Here is a 13717-nt window from a genome sequence, read left to right as displayed (position 1 = left end):
TATTTTCACTATTTTTGGGGACAATAACTACATTGGAACACGGGTTATTTTTTTCCCCATTTGCTCAATTTTGGACGTACAAGGTTTCAAGGACAATATTGATAAATATATATGGATACATTTATTATTGATAAAGAAATTGATGGATGTGTTGATTAAATATGGTCCCAATCACAAGGCTCATCATGGTTTGACCTCCATCTTTGTCCATTTATCTGACTTCCTGTTCCATCTTGGTCATCTAGTATTTAGTTATTTATTCATTTATTTCTAGTAATGCGATTCATGTATTTTCTATTAGAACCCCAGATGAAGTTGTTCTGTTGTAGATATGAATGAAACCAACTCGGAACAGTCAAATGTTAACTTATTAGAGCTAATTTTAACTGAACTACCAAGAATACAAAAGGAATGCTCGCACTCTAACAAAAGGAATGTCCACAGAGGTTTGGCAGAAAGAAAAAAAACATTAAGACCTGGAAGGGAACGCATCTGTGTGATTTTAAGATTTCTTTGCGCTGTTCAAAAATAGCAGATCTACAAGCTCATCTATGAGCTTGTAGATCTGCTATTTTTGAAACAATGTACTCGTGAAAATGTGTTCAAATCTTTGAATATATATACATTTTAACTCAAATCTTTGCGATATTTTATATTACTTTGACAAGACACACCCTCCTCCTTTATAAGCCTATTCAACATCAAACTCCATGTTAGACTCATTGGAAACACACATCCCTGGCTCTGGTTACCAACAATGTCCTAATGCATAGGTTGGAGATCAAATAAATATAAAACATCTAAATGTTGAATCAAGCAACTTAAAAACTGTCTGGGGAGTCACACAAAAGCCAGATTAGACATGAACATGGCCCCAGAAGTGTTAAATACACTTTAAAAAACATCAAAACATAAATGACATAAATGAACAGATGAAAAACACAAAACTATAACATAACGGGAGTCTGTGGAATATTGGTTTCAATCCTATCGTTACCTTGTACAACCACCAGAGGGTAGTGTTCTAGTGTATATGTGTGGCGGAGGTGGAGCCTTTAACATCACACATACCAATAGCTGTCTGTTGTACTCTCTGCGTGTGACTATCTGGCCAATCAGCAAGCTTGTTATTGATGACGACTCGACCAATGGCGTGTCGTAGTGCAGCCCATGTAGTTCACTATTCATTTGCAACCCGCCTCACGTACAGAAAGAGACCGAGAAGAGTTTATAGAATACTGTTTACTGTAAAATAAATATTACTATATGATACCAGCACTGCTACTACTACTACTACTGCAGCTACCGGCTGTTGTTTAAGGTAAGACACTGTTAATACTATTATTATTATTATTATTATTATTATTATTACTACAGCTACTAAACTAGACCTTCTACAACAACAACAACTGCAGTGGTGGAAAAAGTACTCACATGTTTTACTTAAGTAAAAGTATCATACTTCAATATAGAAGTACTCACTCAGTGGTGAAAATTAACTAAGTACATTTACTTAAGTACTGTACTTAAGTACAATTTTGAGGTATTTGTACTTTACTTGAGTATTTCCAATTTCCAATACTTTTACTTCTACTCCACTACATCTCAGAGGCAAATATTGTACTTTTATTCCACTACATTTACTTGAAAACTTTAGTTACTATTTACTTTTCAGATATAAATTATGATATAATGAAACATACATTAACCACTTTAAACCTATTTTATACCTAGGCTATTTACTAGCAGATCTACAAGCTCACACGTTGTGAGCTTGTAGATCGGCTATTTTCAAATATTTAGTACTTTTACTTTTGGTACTTTAAGTACATTTTGATGCCAATACTTTTGTACTTTTACTCAAGTACATTTTTAATTCTGGACTTTTACTTGTAACAGAGTATTTTTATATTGCAGTATTGGTACTTTTACTTAAGTAAAGAAATGTTGTACTTTTTCCACCACTGGAAGTACTCTGTAAAAGTCTGGAATTCAAAATGTACTTGAGTTAAAGTACAAACGTATTGGTATCAACATTTGAAGTAGAAAGTACTCATTATTATGCAGAACGTCCCATTTCACAAGTTATCATATGCAATCCTTTGAAAATAGCGGATCTACAAGCTCACAACGTGTTGCAAATGTGAGCTTGTAGATCTGCTATTTTCAAACGATTTTAGATTGTCGATCGGCTATTTTCAAATTGCCAAAGTATAGGTCTGATTAATAAATCAAAGTGCAATATAGATACAGTAGTATTTAAAAGTGCTATTCATCTCAAGATGTTAGTTTTGGGGGGCAGTATATATGATATATATTTGAAGCTGATGAATGTTTTCTCACGTGATTGAATAAAAATTTTGGTATCCTGACCTAAAAATGTATTTTCTGTATATTAAGAGCTGTAGAGAGCTTTAGCAATGATCACAATCATGCAATCATTTAGATAAAATATTTGGGGCGGCCATAGCTGAGTGGTTAGTGAGCCCGCCTAGGGAACCAGAGGCCCTGGTTGTCCCAGGTTCGATTCCAGGCTATCCCAGCATATATGCCGATGATATGAAATTTGTCCCTGAGCAAGACTCTTAACCCCAATTGCTCACAGGTTCTCATTGGAAACAAGACCGCAAGGATTTTCATGAACGACCTGTTAAAAGGAATTATCCTTATCCTTATCCTAAGTGATATTATACAGTTATTACTACAACTTCTAAACCATCTGCTACTATAAATACTATGGACACAAACTCTAAAGAGCTCCCACCCAGTCAGGGTAAAGATGACGACATGAAGGATTACACATTGTTTATCTTCTGTCCAGGAGAAAAGCATAACTAAAGGGGACTAAATTATTATTCCATGTTTATCTAAGTCCATCCACTCTCAACATGTTGTAAACCCTTACCATAGTAAAAGAGACCTGCTCAGTAAGACCTTTGGTTCTCATACTAATCTTCAACATTTTTGCAAATCTTTGAATATATATATATATATATATCATTTTTAAAGCAAACATTTATAAGTCAAATCTTTGTTTCTGGGGGTCCCTGGAACAAGACATTTGGAGATGGGGGTCCGGGGCCAAATACATATCTAAAAATGTTTTCTAAAGCCTACAGTATGTTAGGACAGTGGTGCTCTGCACAGAAACACAGCACTGCCATTCACAATCTAATTGCACCATCTTCTTTGTAATATAATAGTGTGTAGAAGTGATACATAACTACACTATATCATGTCAATATTTTTATTAGTCGATAATTATTTCCACAAATGCAATATTTGATACAAAGCAGCCTAAGTCAGTACACTCACATTGACTATCCATTTCCAGCCATGCCTTATCTCAGTGTAGTTCATGAATAGTAGCTGTAGGATACTATTTATTTGTATCTTCTATTCAAACTAAAACGTGTTAATTGACCAGTACCTATCTGTCCTTTGTCTAGGACCATGCATATGTATTTCTTTTGATACTTAAATGTGGTGCTAACACTATCCGTCTTTTGTCCAGGAACAACAGTGGGCTACCTTTTTTATTTCAATTCAAATAGCAATACGCATGCATGTCTATTATAGTGAAACACAGCCTGACACCCACCAGCCAGAACACTCAATGTAGATTTGAAACGTGTTGAAACAAAGAATAATCTAAACCAGTGGTTCTCAAACCTTTAATGTTCAAGGTCTCCCCTTAACTCTGACAGTATACAAGATTCCATGTGTATACTGTATACTGCAGGGGTCTTCAACAGGGGGTCCGGGACCCCTAGGGGGTCCTCAGAGTTACTACAGGGGGTCCGCCAAATCTTTGTGATATGATTTCTATGTTTTCCTGAGGAGAACTTTAGAGGTGTAGGTGTAGAGGGAAAAAAGAGCAGACCAAGTAAACAAAAAAAAGTTTAATCTGAAACAAAATTGTATACAATATAGAGGGGGTCCCTGCTTCATCTCTCTCTCAGCTAGTGGGTCCTTGGCTTGAAAACGTTGGAAGACCCCTGGTATACTGTAGCATACTGTTTAGCATACTTTGTATGCTGTATAGCACTTTCCATTTGTATACTGTATACAAATATGAGATCATGACATATCATTTTTGTTATGCATTGTGCTTCACACGTTGTAACTAAAATGAACTGTCTTTCATAGCAAAATCCATAAAATAACAGGTATTTTTTCATGGATCAGCTTTACTCTCAGCAGAGTAAAAATAGGACTGATAATGCAACCATATCACAAAATAATTATTAAACGCTGCTACACTATTACAAGTGCTGCTGTTACTACTTGTAGCCTACTGTCTGCTGATAGAAATACTACTAGTACTGTTATAGAGGTGTGCATTGGCACTGCCCTCACGATTCAATTCGATTACGATTCACCAGCTAACGATTCGGACGATTAACCTTGTAATGATTCGATTCGATTCGACGAATGCATCGCGATGCATCACACTTTTCTATATTACTGCACAACATGGCAACTTTTTCATCAGTCAATACAAGCAGTCAGATGTACTGAACAACATATACATCTGGCTGCTGCTTTGTGCTATTAGCAATATGATAACAAATATATATATATATTCATGTCCGCATCGCGATTAATCTATGAATCGATTCTTTTTGACACCACTATACTGTTGCTACTTGCTCATAATGTTGTTGTTGTTTGTTCTATTCTAGTATTCCTGGTGTAGCAGCCTTCCAGATCAGGGAATGCGACTGCAGACAGACATGGCTTCTCCTTTCACTCGTCTGGAAGAGGAGCTCACCTGTCCCGTGTGCTACGAGGTTTTCAAACATCCCGTCGTGCTGCCCTGCAGCCACAGCTTCTGCAAAGGCTGTCTGCAGGAATGGTGGACGGGAAGATCAATACAGGATTGTCCTGTTTGTAAAAAAAGGACAAAAAAATCCGCCGGCAACCAACCGCCTACAAACTTGGTGCTAAAGAACCTGTGTGAGAAGTTTCTGGAGGAGAAACGCCTGAGCGCCGAGTCATCGGTGAGCCCAGAGGACCTCTGCGCCGCGCACGGAGAGAAGCTCAGGCTCTTCTGTCTGGACGACGAAGAGCTGGCGTGTCTCGTGTGTCGGGATTCGGAAAAACACACCGGACACAAGTTCTCGCCCGTAGACGAAGCGTCGGGGCGTTGCAAAGAGAAAGTCCAGCAATCATTGAAGCCTTTAAAGGAGAAACTGGAGGTCTTAAATGAAGTTAAAACAAAGTACGATCTTACGGAAAGTCACATCAAGGTTCAGGCCCAGAACACGGAGCCACTGATAAAGGCTCAGTTTAAGGTATTGCATCAGTTCCTACAAGACGAAGAGGAGGCCAGGATCTCTGCGTTAAGGGAGGAAGAAGCACAGAAGAGCCAGGAGATAAAGGAACAGATTGAGAAGCTGAACATAAAGATGGCGTGCCTCGGAAACGCAATCCAAGCCGCCGAGGACCAGCTGAGAGCCGACAACCACGTCTCGTTCCTGCAGAACTACAAGACCACAATGGTGGGGGTCCAGCTCAAGCTCACCCTGCAGGACCCACAGCCGGTCTCTGGAGGAGCTCTGATAGACGAGGCCAAACATCTGCACAACGTGGCCTTCAGAGTCTGGGAGAAGATGAAGGACATCGTCTCCTACACGCCTGTGATCCTGGACCCCAACACCGCCTATCCGGAGTTCATCCTGTCCGATGATCTGACCGGCGTGAGGGTGGACGTCTACAAGACGCAGCAGCTCCCCGACAACCCGGAGAGGTTCGACTGGTCGGACATCGTCCTGGGTTCAGAGGGCTTCGACTCGGGGACTCACAGCTGGGACGTGGAGGTGGGAGACAACGCCAGCTGGTCACTAGGGGTTTTAGCAGAGTCCTATCAGAGGAAAGGAGACAAGGCCGGCGGCGAATCCTGGGGGATGATGAGAGACGTTACCGGATTCAAAGCCATCAACTCGTCGAGTTACGATCGCGACTACGTCACCACCACCGTCCTCTACGTGAAGCGTAAACCGCGGAGGATCAGAGTTCGGCTGGACTGGAGCGGAGGAAAGCTGTCCTTCTCCGACCCCGACGCCGACACACACCTGCACACCTTCACGTACACGTTCACAGAGAGGATGTTTCCGTTTGTTAGTATTCTGAGTCACAACATGTCTCTGAAGATGTTACCCGCCAAGATCTGTGTCACTGTGGAAAACACTTAGAATGTCTAGTGTCTAATCAAAAGTGTATTTGTCTTAACCCATTAAGACCGGGAACGCATCTGTGTCATTTTAAGATGTCTTTGGGCTATTCAAACATAGCAGATATATACAAACTCATGGCACTGCACCGAGTGCTACGAGCTTGTAGATCTGCTATTTTTTAAACATCATGAAAATATGTGCAATTTTTTAAATATATATATATTTATTTTTTTCTAACTCAAATCTTTGCCTCTGGGGATTCTACAAATGTCTTCTAAATCCTAACAGTTTTCTGAAACACTTATGTTGCTGCTATAATATCGGTGGTTCTCAAACTTTTTCATGTCAAGGAGCCCCAAAATGTCTTTGGCTGCGGACCCCCATCTCAAAATATTTTGTTCCAGGGACCCCCAGAAGCAAAGATTTTTCAAAAATATTTGGCTATTTTTGAATAGCCATTTTTAATAGCCAAAGTGAAAAATAATGGTTAAAGTGGATAAAATCTAAAATGACACAGATGCGTCACGGTCTTAATGGGTTAAGGATGTATGTAACTGTATATAATAAATATACAAAATATAAAACCTTTTGGGCTCAGGAGTCAGGACCCCACTTTAGAACCAATGGGCCAAGAGACTTGAGAGAGAATATTATGCTTTTGTTTGCACTGATTGCAAATATCTTTGTACTTTGGATTTTTAAATGTATATAACATAATAAGATTATTGGTGAATTCCAAATATTATCAAAGCATTCGATCGCACCCCTAGTTTGGCGTCACGGCCATAGATATAGAAACCTACATACCTCATTGGCCGCTGCAGTTCATTGGCGCGACCACCTGTATCCGCGGCCCGCCATATTCGGGAAGGCACGCTGCCACTCAAAGTGACTACTGGCCGATCACAACGTGTCTTTTCCGGGACTTGTCAGAATCCAGTCGTATACAAACTAGATTCTGCCATGTTCCGAGAGAAAGACGCGCTGTGATTGGCCAGTTGTCACTTTGATAGGCATGTTTTGCCTTCCCCAAAAATGGCGTCCAGCAGATACCAGACACACCAGAGTTGGAGGAGGCGTCTACCTTTATGTATATGTCTATGGTCACGGCACCCACTTTGAGAGACCCTGCAGTGGAGAAACCTGTGAATATGAAGATTTTGTTGGTTATTCTGGTATTAAGGCTCTGTTTGTAGCCCGTTTTTTCCCCCTTTGGTTTGTATGCCACTATGCCAGTGGTTCTCAATCTTTTCAGGCTGCAACCCCCCCAAAATAATCATATTTGAACTGGGGACCCCCCATTTTGTTTGACTTCGTTCCACAGATAAATATTCTGAAAATAGCAGCTCTACAAGCTCACAACGCCTCGCAACGCGAGGCGTTGTGAGCTTGTAGATCTGCCATTTTCACAATTTGGCCTCTTTCTTATATTGCTTGACAATTTTGCCGATGTTCAGTTCAGTTCAGGTTTATTTGTCATATGTATAAATACAAGTATAAATAATAAAGGAAACAATAATAATGTTTTATAGTATAGGCTAGTTTGTTGATTACTTTTGATGCAGTATTTGTTTTTTTAATTTTTAATTTTTTCTTGAGGTATTAAAAAGGTCTTAAAGTTCTTAAATGGTCACTTCACTGTCGTCTGGGGACCCCCCCCCCCCAAAAAAATGTCAGGCTGAGAACCACCACACTATGGTGTTGCACAGTCTATATACTGTAAGTGGATATAAATAAAAGCCTATTGAAAATATTGGTCTGGTGTTGATTAGGTATTTGTTTGCGTGGCTGGTAATTAATCTTTTGAATTCCATGTCATTAAGGTATCATTCACCCAAATCCAGTGGTGTAAAGTGTCTAAGTACATTTACTCAAGTACTGTACTTAAGTACAATTTTGAGGTGTTTTTACTTTACTGGAGTATTTTCCATTTTCAGTACTTTTACTTCTACTCCACTACTCCACTAAAATTATTTGAGAACTTAATTTACTGTGAGATACTTTACTTTACTCAACATTTTTTGGGGTACTTTTACTTTTGGTACTTTTAAGTATATTTTGATGCCAATACTTTTGTACTTGTATTCAAGTAACATTTTGAACACGGGCCTTTTACTTGTAACAGAGTATTTTTCTATTGTGGTATTGCTACTTTTACTTAAGTAAAATATGTGAGTACTACTTCGACCACTGACCAAATCACTTGATGTGAAATACAAGTCACATTTTTTAAATTTTTTTTTAATTAAATTAATGTCCTACTTCATCATACTAGTGTCACACAAAAGTAGTAGGGGGGCTCAAACAAGATTTCATTTGTTTTATTATAATTGTTGTATTGATGTGAGAACATTAGTTTTTATTATAGCATGCTAACTTTCTGGGAACAGAAAGCCTGCCGTTTCTATTAGCTTGGAGTCTCAGTCGATGATGTCACTGGTAGGTGTGGGTTCTGAACTGTCCCTCCTCTGAGACACAGACTGAGTTAAGAAGAATGATACACAATGAGGACCGTTTATATGAAGATAGGTTGAAAATGGGTGAAGTTGTCCTTTACTTTTTCTGGGGACCCCATCAAGGGCCCCTGGGGGTCCCACCACTGGTCTACAGGACTGTGAGTCCACTGGCTTCACAATGTGTTGTGTTTGTATTGTAAATACCTATTCTCACTGGCTTATTGGCAGTGGTGTAAAGTAACTAAGTGCATTTACTCAATTACTGTGCTTAAGTAAATGTTGAAGTATTTTTTACTTTACTGGAGTATTGCCAATTTTCAATACTTTTACTTCTACTCCACTACATCTCTAAGGAAAATATTCCACTACAATTATTTGAAAACTTTAGTCACTAGTTACTTTGCAGATATACATTATTATAAAACATAAATCAACCACTTTAGCCATGTTTTATACTTAGGCTATTTGAAAATAGTCGATCTACAAGCTCACAACGCGTCGCATCGCGACGCATTGTGAGCTTGTAGATCTGCTATTTTCAAACATTTTAGTACTTTTACTTTTGGTACTTGAAGTATATTTCGATGCCAATACTTTTGTACTTTTACTCAAGTAACATTTTGAACACAGGCCTTTTACTTGTAACAGAGTATTTCTACATTGCGGTATTGATACTTTTACTCAATTAAACAATGTGAGTACTTTTTCCACCACTGCTTATTGGGGCATTAAACTTTAAAACACCTCTGGAGTGATTTTAATGTTTAAAGGCTACTCTATCTCTGTGCACGACCCAGACCGTTTTTAAGATGCTTGATTCAATATTTAGATATTTGTTATGCATTTGTGTCAGACACACCCTCCTCCTATATGAGCCTATTCAGCTTCAATGTTAGACTCATTGTAAATGCGGGGGGGGGGGGGCATTTCTGAACAAATGAATATGAAATATATATTGAATCAAGTATCTTAAACTGGGGTCCACACAAAAGCCAGAGGTGACATGAAAATGGGCCCAGAAGTGTTTTAAAGTGAAATGCCCGAAGTCTATCCCTATGAGAAAGTACACCCCCTTAATAAAATTATAATAATAATAAAATAATAAATAAAATAATAATAATAATAAATAGATAATGTGAAAATCAACATTGAAACTAATGAAAACTAAACTAATACTAAACAGTATTACATGCAAAATTCAATGTGGAATTGAAAGTTTAACTGAAATCAAATTGAACTGATCATTTTTTTAAATAAAAACAAATCTAAATAAACAAATGAACAATACAAAACTATGATGAACTGAATAATGTGGAACCTTTGGTTTCAATCCTGTTGTTACCTTGTACAACCACCAGAGGGTAGTGTTTAGACTTTAGAGTTTAGAGTTTAGGCATTTAGCAGACGCTCTTAATCCAGAGCGATTTACACTAAGCAAGGACACAAGATAAGATAATACATCATAATACATCATAATACATCAAATGCATAGAAATAGCCATCTAATAATAAAGTAATACTTAAGTAAACCAATAATCTAATAATAACTAATACATACGTAAACCAAGAACCTATCAGCCTACCTTGAAACTATAGGCCTACACAGGATGACTAACAATGACCTGGCATCTGTCTACATAACATGCTATCTATGTTACATTTTAGCCTTTGCATAATCCTGCAAGGTCGTCAAGGCTAATGCAGTGTTGGGCTACTTTTAGAATATAGTATGTGTTAATTGTGTTCAGCTATATCAGTTTGTGTTTTAAGAGTTGTGTTGTCCTCATTAACCTTTGACCTTCATATTTGTAGTTCATTTTAATTGTGTACTATAGCAATGATGACTACCACATTATCGAGCTTTAAAAAACAAATTGTCAAATAATTTAAGAAAGAGGCAAACATGATCTATAAGCTCATAACGCCAGGCAACGCAAAACGTTGTGAGCTTGTAGATCCGCTATCTTCACAATATCTGTGGAACCGAGTCAAACTAAATGTAATGCCTCAACTCCTACAATTCCAAGTGCTTGTCAGAGTGGGGGGTCCCCAGTTCAAATATTATTATTTTGGGTGGTTCCCAGTTCACATAATGATTATTGTTTTGTGGTCCCCAGTTAAAATATGATTATTTTGGGGGGTCCCCAGTTCAAATACGTCACGCTAAGCTTGGCCAATCAAAAAGAGGACAGAAGACAGACCTCTTTTATGCCCATGTATGGACGAAAGGGGGACAGACAAAGCCTCATGTAGGCCCGACCCCCTGGGTCTGGCAAAAATTGGGGTGGGGGTCGTGGCCTGAAAAGGTTGAGAACGACTGGATTAGGGCATCGGCTTCCCTGATTGGCCAGCCCTTTGGCAGCCAATAAGCGTCGCGTGACATTCATGCCGCCCGTTCCAATATAGGCGATATAGCACACACAATGGCACTTCCACTCTTTTCAACAGAAGGAGACATGAAGATTTGAACCGAGGTTCTCCTTGTGTGCAGAATGTTGTGCTGGATGGTACATATGAACGGAGGGCCGGAGAAGGACTGCGATCACGCTGCTGTAGCAGTGGGTCACAAGGTGTACTCCTTCGGAAACTACGACGGGGAGCCCTACATGGTGGTCCACGTCTTCAACACAGTGTCTCTGCGCTGGATGAAGTTGTGTCCGGCGATAACTGGACGAGGAGGAGAACGTCGTCCCATCGAGGTTCCCTCGAGGCGCGAGAGCCACACGGCTGTGCTGATAGAAAACGTCATCTACATCTGGGGGGGACACGATTACGACACGGGGGAGTACTGCAAAACGCTTTACGCGTTTGACGTCGACACCCACGGATGGTTCAAGCCTGAGGTTTCCGGGAGCGTTCCGGAGGCGAGGGCCGGCCACTCGGCCTGTGTCTCGGGGAAGGTCATGTATGTCTTTGGGGGATACATTGACGAGAAGAATGGATGCTCTAATGGCGTCTACAGGTTGGACACCGCCGCGATGGTCTGGGCTTCAATTAAGATCGGCGGACGCGCTCCGCCGCCGCCTGCTTCACAATGTCACTCTGCCACCATCATCGGGGCGAAGATGTTTGTATTCGGGGGCCAGGGGGACCGCGATGAGGACCACTACGACAGCGTCAGGGTTTTTGACACGGAGACCAACTGCTGGCTGAGCACGCCTTCTGCACAGCTTCGTCCAGAGAGACGCGCCTGCCATTCGGCCTTCGCCTACAATGGAGAGCTGTTCATGATCGGCGGCGACAACTTGAAGCGGACATTCAACGATCTGTGGAAATTTGTTCCTGAGACCTTCTCCTGGAAGGAAGTGGAGCCCAAGGGAAGCGTCCCATGTTTATTGGAGACTGGTTTATGCTGTTGCGTGGTGGGAGATCGTGTCGTGCTCTTTGGAGGATACAGAACCATTCGGCCGGAAGTTGAAGACCTTGAACTTGATGACACAGAGATGTCCGTCTTAGACCTAAGTCCTAGTCTGAAGACACTATGCAAGCTGACAGTTATTCAGTGCGAGCTGAAGCAGTCTGGACTCCCACGCGACCTCAGGTGGGAACTGGCGGCCATGATGACTACATAAATACAACACGTGTATCCGATGGAACAGAAGAAAGGCAAAGGCTTAAAAAAAGACCCTTTGAGCAGGAATGCTGCCTGCTTCCATGCCAAAACAGTTATGGAAGATGACTTTTGTTTATAATGGAGAACTGGGATTGGGAGAAGAACATGCCTGCAAAGGTGGATACCTTTGTGTTTTTTTTACCTGCTTTTTTTAAAATTCATTCCTATTTCTAACATAGGTCTGCTCCTTTTTCCCTCTACACCAAATGTCTTTGTCGAAAATAGCTGATGTACAAGCTCACAATGTGTTGCGACGTGTTGTCCAAACTGGCTATAGTCTTCATGACAGTAATGTAGGCTCTCTCTCCAAACTGTCTCCTAGTCGCCCAAACGGTGAGACCTGGAACATCTCAGATCCAGTGACGGCTCCAGGGGGGGCTTTGCGAAGGCTTAGCGCCCCCTAAGGCCCCCCTCCCCACAAACCCAATTTTTATGAAAAATACTTAAGACATAAATAAATAAAATATGTGAAAGACAATTGACTGACTTGTAAAGTGTGGGGGTCTCTGCATCTCTCAGGCTCTTTAATAAACAGAAAATACATTTTCAGGTGGGTGGCCAATCTTTAGCCAATCAGGAGAAAGTACCTATTAATCTGCTTGAATTTGATTGTGTTCCAGTTCCAATTTTGTCTGCTCGTTTCTTTGGGTCATATACTTCCAAATTCACACCGACCTGAAAATCTATTTTCTGTTTAATCAAGAGCTGGAGGAATGGGGAAACTCCTGTTACTGAACCAACACTCTATACGGGGTCTTCAACAGGAGGTCCGGGACCCCAATGGGGTCCTCGGAGATACTGCAGGGGGCCCGCCAAATCTTTGTGTTATTTTTTACATTAACCACTTTCCTATTCCCTATTCTGGGGCGAACATTCGCCAAAAGTATTTGGTGTAGAGGGAAAAAAAGAGCAGACCAAGTACTGAGCCAAAGGTCAAGTTTACAAAGTATTGAGGGTTTAAATGGTTAAATGTCTGAAAACACACGTCCTCTCTCTCTCACCTGAAAAAGACTATTTTTCCCGATACAAGATTTGTGTTCCTAAAATGTCTTGTCTTCAACATGACTAGTGTTGAAAGATACAATAGTAACACAACTCACACATTATGTTTACTTTAGCCCACTGGTTCTCAACGTGAAAAAAATGAAAGAAAAATTAACACTGAGAATCTTACATTGTTTTGGGCTCTCAAAGATAAAATATGGTTTCATGTATTATTATTATTCTTCATTTGTATTGTTATTATTATTATTATTATTATTATTATTATTATTATTATTATTATTATTATTATTATTATTGTGGGATCGCTTTAGCGATCACACTAATGTGATTGCTTTAGCGATCACACTAATTATTAGTGGGATCGCTAAAGCGATCCCACTAATGTTATCTTCATTATTATTAGTGGGATCGCTAAAGCGATTCCACTAATGTTATCTTCATTAGTTATTATTATTATTATTCCG

The 13717-nt window shown here is 40.0% G+C and overlaps 2 protein-coding genes across 2 annotated transcripts; both read left to right on the top strand.

The window, feature by feature from the left end:
• Window positions 1–1196: 1196 nt before the first annotated feature.
• Window positions 1197–7512, top strand: LOC308102711 (nuclear factor 7, ovary-like). The gene is made up of 2 exons (XM_080452542.1): window positions 1197–1321; window positions 4686–7512. Exon 2 carries the CDS (start codon window positions 4719–4721, stop codon window positions 6195–6197), a length of 1479 nt encoding a protein of 492 aa, XP_080308668.1. The 5' UTR covers window positions 1197–1321; window positions 4686–4718; the 3' UTR covers window positions 6198–7512.
• A 3627-nt stretch (window positions 7513–11139) lies between these two features.
• LOC308102521 (kelch domain-containing protein 3-like) lies at window positions 11140–12207 on the top strand (the record flags this gene model as incomplete). The annotated part of the gene is made up of 2 exons (XM_080452263.1): window positions 11140–11616; window positions 11701–12207. 2 exons carry the CDS (start codon window positions 11140–11142, stop codon window positions 12205–12207), a joined length of 984 nt encoding a protein of 327 aa, XP_080308389.1.
• Window positions 12208–13717: the final 1510 nt, after the last annotated feature.

Source organism: Gymnoscopelus braueri (assembly GCF_963280865.1).
Source record: "Gymnoscopelus braueri genome assembly, chromosome: 16".
In the NCBI taxonomy this organism is placed as follows: Eukaryota; Metazoa; Chordata; class Actinopteri; order Myctophiformes; family Myctophidae; genus Gymnoscopelus; species Gymnoscopelus braueri.
This window is presented reverse-complemented; position numbering and strand designations above follow the sequence as displayed.

Excerpts from the sequence above, each read along its gene's own strand:
- LOC308102711 (XM_080452542.1), top strand. The coding sequence starts at position 4,719 with ATGCGACTGCAGACAGACATGGCTTCTCCTTTCACTCGTCTGGAAGAG.